The sequence below is a fragment of the Sceloporus undulatus genome, chromosome 2 (assembly GCF_019175285.1).
Source record: "Sceloporus undulatus isolate JIND9_A2432 ecotype Alabama chromosome 2, SceUnd_v1.1, whole genome shotgun sequence".
Lineage (NCBI taxonomy): Eukaryota > Metazoa > Chordata > Lepidosauria > Squamata > Phrynosomatidae > Sceloporus > Sceloporus undulatus.
The window spans coordinates 229725714-229736430 of NC_056523.1; the positions used below are offsets into that span (position 1 = coordinate 229725714).

Here is a 10717-nt window from a genome sequence, read left to right on the forward strand (position 1 = left end):
CATAGCGTCCAGACGTGTCGCGGCACCTATGACGTTGCGAATGCGCCTGCGGCGTCTCGCGACGTCATAGAGGCGCCGCAGAAAGAAGCTCCGAAATGGAGCTTCTTTTTTGCTCCGCGCGGGAGTCGCGTGGTTTGGCTGCTGCAGCTCCCGCACGGAGCAAATGGCGGCGGTGGGGGAGTGTCACAAAGCGGCGGTTTGTACCCCGCCTATGACAGGATTTTCTTGGCAAGTTTCATCAGAAAGGGTTTGTCATTGCCATTCTCCGAGGGTGACATAGTGTGGCCTGCCCAAGGCCACCCAGTGGGTTTACATGACAGAATCGGGATTGAAACTTTGGTCTCCAGAGTCTTAGTCCAAAACTCAAACCACTACACCACAGAACCTGAATCCCCCTCTCTGTGTCCATTCCTTCTGTCTTCCTGCGTTGAGGTAACTTTCTTTTAAAAAGTTAACATTGGCCCGGGACAGACTGCCAAGAAACGGCAGCCTGCCAGCGCCTGTTTTTGCTCCGCAGGGACGCCGCAACCCCAAATGGCACACCATCCCTGTGGAGGGATGCTGTGCGGCACTTACGTCACAATGGTAATGGCGCCAGTACGTATTAGGGTTAGGGACCTCGCGGTTGCCGCGTCATTCCTAACTCTAGAATCGGCGCTGGTACTTTATGGCAGTATGTACTGGGCCATAAACTGCCTAGCTTATTTTGGCACTTCTATAAATAATAAAGAAGGATGAAGATTTAATGCAACTCTGGAAGATGTCCAACTGAACCTAATGAGTGAAATCTGCCAGCATTTATTACTAAGGGCTCAACTACTTATTGGCCAGAACACCATGGGTGTCATTCTGTTGATGAAAGAGGATTGACCCTCTCTTCTCCTTTTAGTCACCATGTCCCCTCAGAACCTGCCCAAGAGGCTGGGAAATGGCGTGGAGCAGTGTTTGGGACAATGTGGAAGGCTGCAAAATGGGAAGAGAGAGAAAACTCCTGTTGCAGTGGCAGATGTTGGTTAGCATAGCTACCAGACTTCATTCATTAGGTTCAGTTGGACATCTCCTAGAGTTCCATTCAACATGTGGTGGCAAGGTAAGAAATGTGCACAGGAAGATCAGACAGAAATTAAAAGCAGAAACCAAAGACAAGGCCAATTACGTTACTATTAAACTGGTGACTCACCCACTCTTGTAGCTGATTTATTCAGTTTGTCCAGTAAGAAATCCAAGTTTTCCTTATTACCAGCAAGGCCAAACGTATAGGCCAAAATGGCTTGGGTATAGACAGTGATATTTCCTTTTTTAAATCCAGTCTCCAAACAATACAGAGCATTTCGAACCACAGGATGCTGGGGGAATCAGAAGGAGAAGAGGAAGAAGGTCAAAGCAAATGGAAATGACATTACTCTGAAGCACTCCAGCCACGCATATTTCAGCATCTCCTGCCTAAGTTGTATTTCTCACAAGCAAAGGGGATCCAAAAGGTCCAGACCCTTCAACTGTCCCTATTTTGCAGTCAAAATTAATCTATCCATCCCATCTTTCAACTTTTAAAAAATGCCCCAGCTTCTCTCTCTTTCCCTCATTTCCCTCCTTTGTTCTTAGCTTATTTCCACTGCTGCAAACACAGTTCAAAATGCAAAGGCTGTTTGAACTTAACTCAGCAGGAAGAGAGGCAAGGGTGGAATCATGGCCTTTCCAGTTAGCTCAGGCAAAAGCAAACTGCTGCAGCCTATTCTACTTTCTGTGTTCTTCATTAATAACTTTTGCCATCTTGACTACACACAGATGTTGATTGTGTTGGAAATGCAACAATACTCTGCACTGAAAGAGTTAAAGCCTCAGAGTGGGCAGTAGTGATAGGGTTAGATAATGTGAGTGACCTGCAGTGACATCTCTCTCTGTCTACCTGTCCTAACTATTCTGTGATCTAAACTCATAACTCTCAGAGTGTGCTGGAGTCTTCCCTTCTTGGAAGTCTTTGAACAGAGGTGAGATGGCCATCTGTTGGGAATGCTTTGATTGAGAGTTCCTGCATAGCAGAATGGGGTTGGACTGGATGGCCCTTGTGGTCTTTTCCAACTCTATGATTCTATGAGTTTACCATAAGGACTCAGTTAGTCCAGAAAACCATATCCCATTATGTCAGAAGCTAGGGGGAAGTGGTAGTGCAGACTCCAGAGGACTTTGGAGGCCACATTCCCTACAAAAATTATATTTTAAAATTTGGTTACTGGATATCCCTGTTTGGAGGTAGGAACATTTTAATACACTGTGGAGGGTCCTGGGCCATTTTAGGTGCAGGGATTTCTTTTTTAACAACAGGAATTGACCCTGAAGAAAACTGATTTCAAAAAAACATTGTTGACATTCCAGGGGGCCACAGAAATGGCCTTGCAGTGGTATGCATCCTACACGCCACACTTTGCCCAACCCTTTAAAACTGCCCATTTAACTACTCATTTAAAGCAAATTGCAGGGTTCTTACTCCCTTTGCTGCCTTCTTTGCTTTTAGATAAAATATGGCAGTAAAATCAGTCATGGCAAGTAGGGATGAGTGCAGAGAGACATGTACTCCCACAAGCTAATAGTAATCAACCCCATTATCTCCAGGCTGCACCTTGCAGGCCAGTAATACAGACAAGATTTGCTCATGAGCTGAATTAATTGAACCCCAAATTGACTGAACAGTAGCAGAAAATAAATACCGAAGTAGGTAGTCCAGATTCAAGCAGAGCAGAGGTGACGTAGGCGGACAGTGAAAGTTCATCTTCCACTCCTCCCTGGAAATACAAAACACACAGAGAGAATAAAAAATATGGGACAGATTGCCCTGTACAACTGGGTGCAATTTACCACAAAACCTGTCATTCCCCAATATGTGCACTGAGAAGGGCTACATAGTAGTAGCAGAAATCTGAGGGCTGGGATTAGGAGGAAGATACAACATTTTCTAGAGATTAAAAAACATTACAGGACACACACAATGTATCTGAGAAGCTAAAATGCATCACCTTGAGGGCATTGTTGAAGAGTTTCCCCACATTTTGGAAACACCCATCTGATCTTTGCTTGCTAGACAGCCAGATTAAGCTTTGGGTTTGGACATTTGGGTCAATAAATATGCGAAATGAAGCTCTTGCAAAACACTTATAAACAAACGCAGTGAGCCTGCAAAAAAAAAAAGTCACAAAACATTAGTACGCACAACAAGCAACTTTCCACAGCCATCCCTCCAAGGTGATTGGGTTTGTAGTAGACAATAGTGTACAGAGGAATTATGTAGCACCTTTGAGGCTAACTAAGAGAAAGAAAGAAATTGGTAGCATAAGCTGACAAAGAAGACATATGTTTATGAAAGCTCATACTATCAACTAACTAACTTTCTTTCTTTCTTCTTTCTTTCTTTCTGTTAGTCTCAAAACTGCTATTGCGATTTTCCAGACTAACATGGCTATGTCTTTGAATGTTTGTAGTAGACAATATTTAGGGCACCAGATCCAGTCTGACATTGGAAACTAAGCAGTACTTGGATGGGAGACTACCAATGAACACCAGATGCTGTAGGCTTTATTTCAGAGGATGGAACTGGAAAAACCACCTCTGAGGATGCTGTGTCTAAGAAAGCTCTGTGCAATTAATAGGTTTGTCATAAGTCAATAGGCAACATACACACAGACAGAAAATGATCAGGCCTAGTAGATTAACAACACACTTCATAATCCCTTTTTGTTACACTGCCACTCATTATTTCTTGGCAATGTTTTGTTATGTATACTTTCAAAGATGTTGTTTATTGTTTAGGCTACAATTCTATACTCCTTCCCTGGGAGAATAGGGTTTTTTTGGGCTATGTGGCCATGTTCTAGAAGAGTTTATTCCTGACGTTTCGCCAGCATCTGTGGCTGGCATCTTCAGAGAACAAGGAATAAACTCTTCAAGAACATGGCCACATAGCCTGAAAAACCCACAAAAAATATGGTTACCATCTTGCTTACATCAGACAGTTACTGCAAGGAGACACTCCCCAGTTTTCCAGGCTCTTACCAGGTGTTGCCTTCTGTGTCCCTGCCACCAAAGGCACTATAGGAGCCATCATAGTGTTTGTAGGCCAGCTGCTGCTGGTACCCTGAAAACAAAAGAGTAGGAAATATTTCCTAGATAAAACATATCTATTTTGAAAACAAAAATGACAGTTTAACACAAAATAAAAAGCCTTGAATACTTTCTATTGCAGTGTATGCATATTTAAAAATGTAACACAATCCTTTGTATATTTAGTCAGAAGTAATTAAGCCCATTGTGATGACATGCAAGAATTCAGCTTTAACTGTCTTAACTGGGAATACTAGTCCTTCCTGTGGGCTCACACCGGGTGCATTTTTAATGATTGTAACCTGCCCTTGAATGCCATTGTGGGAGAAAGGTGTAATTTAAATCGTTGAAAAAAAACTAATAAATAAATAATAGAATAATTCCATCACAGTTTCTGGCAGATCCTGATCACAGAGTTTCACTGGAAACCTGAAGATTCCAAGAGAGAAGTTCTCTCAGGTAAAAAGATAATATATATATATATATAATATTATAATATATTATATATGTGTTTTACCTTCAAGACATTTCCAACTTACGGTGACCCTAAGCGAATCATGGCGGGATACCACCGCCTATAGTACGTATATATTAAAATTGTGGAAGGAAGAATACAACGAGAATGCTTTACCGGGTGGATGAGAAGCCTCCATAAGGATTCGCTGCTTGGTAAGCCAGTGCACAATGTGATGCTGTTGTAATTGTGCTGAAGTGGGCTGGTCCCGTGAGCAGTGCCAGGGCAACATAAGCGGCCGTCTCAACCTCAGCAATGAGGCAGGCGGGGAGAAGGAAGGAACCGTTTCTGCAGTGGGTTATCATCCCGCTCCCAGTATAATGACCACCTGATAATTGCAAAAGGTGCTAAGAAACAGCTAAGAGAACATGTTTCAAAGCAATTCTTCCCTCCAATCCTAGAAATCTTACACCTTACTTCTCTCTTCAAGAGAATTCTCTCTCTGTGTGTGTTTTTACCTTCAAGACATTTCCAACTTACGGTGACCCTAAGGCGAATCTATGGCGGATACACACCGCCATAAGTACGTACTGTATACATACTAGGGTAGGAGGGGCGGTGCTTCTGCACCCCCATAACCCTAGTACGTTACATTACGTACAAGATGGGCGCACCCCTTCCACTGGCGCCCCATCTTACGTACTGGATGCATAGCGCTCCATCTTTACGTACGGACGCATAGCGTCCAGACGTGTCGCGGCGCCTATGACGTCGCGAATGCGCCTGCCGCCTCGCGACGTCATAGAGGCGCCGCAGAAAGAAGCTCGAAATGGAGCTTCTTTTTGCTCCGCGCGGGAGTCGCGCGGTTGGTGCTGCAGCTCCCGCGCGGAGCAAATGGCGGCGGCGGGGGAGCGTCGCAAAGCGGCGGTTGTACCCCGCCTATGACAGGATTTCTTGGCAAGTTTCATCAGAAAGGTTTGTCATTGCCATTCCGAGGGTGACATAGTGTGGCCTGCCCAAGGCCACCCAGTGGGTTCACATGACGAATCGGGATTGAAACTTTGGTCTCCAGAGTCTTAGTCCAAAACTCAAACCACTACACACAGAACCTGAACCCCCTCTCTGTGTCCATTCCTTCTGTCTTCCTGTGTTGAGGTAACTTCTTTTAAAAAGTTAACATTGGCCCGGGACAGACCACCAAGAACGGCAGCCTGCCAGCGCCTGTTTTTGCTCCGCAGGGACGCCGCAACCCAAATGGCACACCATCCCTGTGGAGGGATGCTGTGCGGCACTTACGTCACAATGGTAATGGCGCCAGACGTATAGGTTATGACCTCGCGGTTGCCGTTTCTCCTAACTCTAGAATGGCGCTGGTACTTTATGGCAGTATGTACTGGGCCATAAACTGCCTAGCTTATTTTGGCACTTCTATAAAATAAGAAGAGATGAAGATTTAATGCAACTCTGGGAGATGTCCAACTGAACCATGAGTGAAATCTGCCAGCATTTTACTAAGGGCTCAACTACTTATTGGCCAGAACACCATGGTGTCATTCTGTTGATGAAAGAGGATTGACCCTCTCTCTCCTTTTAGTCACCATGTCCCCTCAGAACCTGCCCAAGAGGCTGGGAAATGGCGTGGAGCAGTGTTTGGGACAATGTGGAAGGCTGCAAAATGGGAAGAGAGAGAAAACTCCTGTTGCAGTGGCAGATGTGGTTAGCATAGCTACCAGACTTCATCTCATAGGTTCAGTTGGACATCTCCTAGAGTTCCATTCAACATGTGGTGGCAGTAAGAAATGTGCACAGGAAGATCAGACAGAAATTAAAAGCAGAAACCAAAGACAAGGCCAATTACGTTACTATTAAACTGGTGACTCACCCACTCTTGTAGCTGATTTATTCAGTTTGTCCAGTAAGAAATCCAAGTTTTCCTTATACCAGCAAGGCCAAACGTATAGGCCAAAATGGCTTGGGTATAGACAGTGATATTCCTTTTTAAATCCCGTCTCCAAAACATACAGAGCATTTCGAACCACAGGATGCTGGGGGAATCAGAAGGAGAAGAGGAAGAAGGTCAACAAATGGAAATACATTACCGAAGCACTCCAGCCCGCATATTTCAGCATCTCCTGCCTAAGTTGTATTTCTCACAAGCAAAGGGGATCCAAAGGTTCAGACCCTTCAACTGTCCTATTTTGCAGTCAAAATTAATCTATCCATCCCATCTTTCAACTTTTAAAAAATGCCCCAGCTTCTCTCTCTTTCCCCTCATTTCCCTCCTTTGTCTTAGCTTATTTCCACTGCTGCAACACAAGTTAAAATGCAAAGGCTGTTTGAACTTAACGCAGCGAAGAGAGGCAAGGGTGGAATCATGCCTTCCAGTAGCTCAGGCAAAAGCAAACTGCTGCAGCCTATTCTACTTTCTGTGTTTCTTCATAATAACTTTGCCATCTTGACTACACACAGATGTTGATTGTGTTGGAAATGCAACACAATCTCTCGCACTGAAAGAGTTAAAGCTCAGAGTGGGCCAGTAGTGAAGGGTTAGATAAGGTGAGGTGACCTGCAGTGACATCCTCTCGCGTCTACCTGTCGCTAGCGAGTCGTGAGAGGACTAGAGTTTTTTTCCTCACTGAAGAAAAGGATATATTTTTATTGTATTGTTTTTAATGTATTTTACTATTTTAATTTTATTGTATTGTTTTTAATGTATTTTACTATTTTAATTTTATTGTATTGTTTTTAATGTATTTTAATTCTATTGATTGTTCCTGTTGTACACTGCCCTGATTTCAAGAAGGGCGGTATAGAAATAAACTATTATTATTATTATTATTATTATTATTATTATTATTATTATTATTTCCCATAACAAGTAAGAATTGAATGCTGTACAATTATATTTCCCATAGCAAAAATAGTTGCAGAAGTGCCTTCCTGCAACCAAATCCTGTTTTCCATTTGGAGTTGCGTTAACTACCATCTGCCCCCCATATCTAGAGTTCCTTAATCCACAGTTTCAAGCATGTATGGCTTGAAAATATTCCCCAAAAATATAAATTCCAAAAAGCAAGCCTTGATTTTGCCATTTTATATAAGGGAACACCATGTTACTCCACTATTGTATTTAATGGGGCTTGATTTTAGTATCCACAGGGGGTGCCTGGAACTAAACCCCATTAGATATCAAGGGCCCTCTATATTACCTGGGCAAAGACACATCCATTGCCATTCACGTTCACTGTATACTCTCCTGGGACATCAGGCAGAGAGGTCTGTTGCAGCAATAGGCGATTTGTACTGTCCACCTCAAATACTTTCTCAAAAGGCTTTTCAGACTGGATCCTAACAGTGTTCCGACCATCCTTAGAGAAGGTAAGGTAGCCGAACCGAGCCAATGCTTGAATACCCATCACTGTGTCCTAAAAGAGCAGAGTTGTAACAAAAGGATATTTGAGACTTTGTTGAAAAACAGAATGGAAGACATTAAAAAGTGGTTCTCCCATGGTATAGCCTTCTAAAGAGAGGATAATATTTCAACAGTATTTTCAAGATCTAACCCTCCCATTTCAAGCAATGCCATCCACTCATCTGGAGGGAAGGTATAAAGGGATCCCCAACACACAACAATTATGCATTTGTGGTTCCCGAGAGGTGGAAGATCTAGTTCACTATCTATTACACTGCCCTTTATATAGTGACCCCAGGACACATTTTCTGGGAGATCTCTTGAGAGTGAGGGCGGGTTGTTCATTGCCTGATATTATTGATTGGCTGATCATTCTAAATTCAACACATTTAAGATTGCCACCTTTGCAATAGCAGCTGAAAAGATCCACTGCAACTTCTTGAAGATAGTAACACTGGATTGCAAAGGGGATCAGTTGTTACAGCTGTCATCATCATTATTATTATTATTGGTTTGATACTTTATCCAGATATTTTATCCAGTAGCCATTTGTTTTTGTTTTTTTAATTTTAACCTTTTTCTCTTCCTGTGTCTAATGCAATTGTAATTATGGCATCAGTATATGACTTGTACCAGATACATTGTTTTGTCAGAATGTTTTGTAATGGACGTTGTGCAACAAACAACATTCTTTCTCTCTCTCTCTCTTTCTCTCTCTCAAAAGTGACCCTTCTACTGCAAACTAGAGTTAATTTAATGAATTTAAAATTAGTCTATTTCTTGACTATCATTTTAATCACAGGTGAACCAACCTCACCATCTTCCTTTAATTTCAGCTTTGATTCCGGGGTACATACCTGGAGCAAATATTGCTGTTGGCTACTGTATTTATCATTTTAGTTCTCAGGTTTTATGATTTTTCTGGTCATTCCTAACTACTTGAGGAGCAGGGAACGGGGCATAATTCCTTACACTTTAAAGATTTTCAGAACATTGATACTTAAAAAAAAAACCACCAAAAAACTGGACCTCAGTGTAAAGGCACTGAACAGATCTACATGCTGTTTGGCCAACTTAGATTAATATGATCAGAGTAATTATTAAGGAGAACTGATTAATGATAAGGTGCTTATATTCTTTCACAGAAACTAACATTAGTTTGGAGCTGGAGGTGCCATCATCTGCTAATAAGTGAGGCTCTCTATTGTAAGAGCTGTCATTTCTCTGCAGTAAGATCTATAAGTTGTTGTTGTTTTAAATTGTAGTACAATTATCCCATTTGTGGTTTTGACTTTTGTGGATTTGATTATTTGCAGATTTGCTTAATATATTATCTTTAGGAATCTCTACACAACACAATTCTGCTGGAAGTTGATCATAGAATCATGCTGGGGAACTTTGAAGTGCCTAGAGAAAACACTTCTCTAGGCATTTGTAGGTTCTCCAACATGATTTAGTCTTTTTGAGCAGCCCTGGTGGCGCAGTGGTTAAATGCCAGTACTGCAGCCATTCAGAGCCACAAGGTTGTGACTCTGATCCCAGGCAGGGCTCCAGGATCCACTCAGCCTTGCATTCTTTCAGAGGTTGCTAAAATCAGTGCCTGGCTTGTTGGGGGCAAATAGCTTACACATTGTAGACTCCTTAGGGAGTGCTTATATGCACTGATAGGCGGTGTAGAAATGTACTTGTTATTGCTATTTTTAAATGATTGTAACCTGCCTTGAATGCCATTGTGGGAGAAAAGTGTAATTTAAATCGTTGAAATAAAACTAATAAATAAATAATAGAATAATTCCATCGACAGTTTCTGGCAGATCCTGATCACAGAGTTTCACTGGAAGACCTGAAGATTCCAAGAGAGAAGTTCTCTCAGGTAAAAAGAATAATATATATATATATATATATATATATATATATATATATATATAAAATTGTGGAAGGAAGAATACAACGAGAATTGCTTTACCGGGGTGGATGAGAAGCCTCCATAAGGATTCTGCTGCTTGGTAAGCCAGTGCACAATCTGTGATGCTGTTGTAATTTGTGCTGAAGTTGGGCTGGTCCCAGTGAGCAGTGCCAGGGCAACATAAGCGGCCGTCTCAACCTCAGCAGATGAGGCAGGCGGGGAGAAGGAAGGAGACCGTTCTGCAGGTGGTTTATCATCCCGCTCCCAGTATAATGAGCCACCTGATAATTGCAAAAAGGTGCTAAGAAACAGCTAAGAGAACATGTTCAAAGCAATTCTTCCCTCCAATCCTAGAAATCTTACACCTTACTTCTCTCTTCAGGAAGAATTCTCTCTCTGTGTGTGTTATTTACCTTCAAGACATTTCCAACTTACGGTGACCCTAAGGCGAATCTATGGCGGGATACACACCGCCATATAGTACGTACTGTATACATACTAGGGTTAGGAAGGGGCGGTGCTTCTGCACCCCCCTAACCCTAGTACGTATACAGTATGTACAAGATGGCGGCACCCCTTCCACATGGGCGCCGCCATCTTTACGTACTGGATGCATAGCGCGCCATTGTAACGTACTGGAAGCATAGCGTCCAGCGTGTCGCGGCGCCGATGACGTCCGCGAATGCGCCGGCGCGCTCGCGACGTCATAGAGAGGCGCCGAGAAAGAACTCCGAAATTGAGCGTTCGTTTTTGCTCCGCAGCGGGAGTCGCGCGGTTGCTGCTGCAGCTGCCCGCCGAGCAAATGGCGGCGGCGGGGAGCGTCGCAGAAGCGGCGGTTTGTGAACCCCCGCCT

At 43.0% G+C, this 10717-nt stretch overlaps 1 protein-coding gene and 1 long non-coding RNA gene across 2 annotated transcripts; both read right to left on the reverse strand.

Moving 5' to 3' along the window:
• Positions 1-1175: 1175 nt before the first annotated feature.
• Positions 1176-4127, reverse strand: LOC121924359. Its single transcript, XR_006102576.1, has 4 exons — positions 4045-4127; positions 3012-3168; positions 2706-2780; positions 1176-1346 (listed from the first exon to the last, which is right to left on the reverse strand). It is a non-coding gene; the product is annotated as an uncharacterized LOC121924359 (long non-coding RNA).
• Positions 4128-7731: 3604 nt separating this feature from the next.
• Positions 7732-10490, reverse strand: LOC121920607 (murinoglobulin-1-like). The gene is made up of 3 exons (XM_042447736.1): positions 10472-10490; positions 9925-10145; positions 7732-7971 (listed from the first exon to the last, which is right to left on the reverse strand). The coding sequence occupies exons 1-3, from the start codon at positions 10488-10490 to the stop codon at positions 7747-7749; spliced, it is 465 nt and encodes a 154-aa protein (XP_042303670.1). The 3' UTR covers positions 7732-7746.
• Positions 10491-10717: the final 227 nt, after the last annotated feature.

Excerpts from the sequence above, each read along its gene's own strand:
- LOC121920607 (XM_042447736.1), bottom strand. Across the intron at positions 7,972-9,924 it reads GAGGCTTCTCATCCACCCCG|GACACAGTGATGGGTATTCA; the intron begins GTAAAGCAATTC and ends CTGCTCTTTTAG.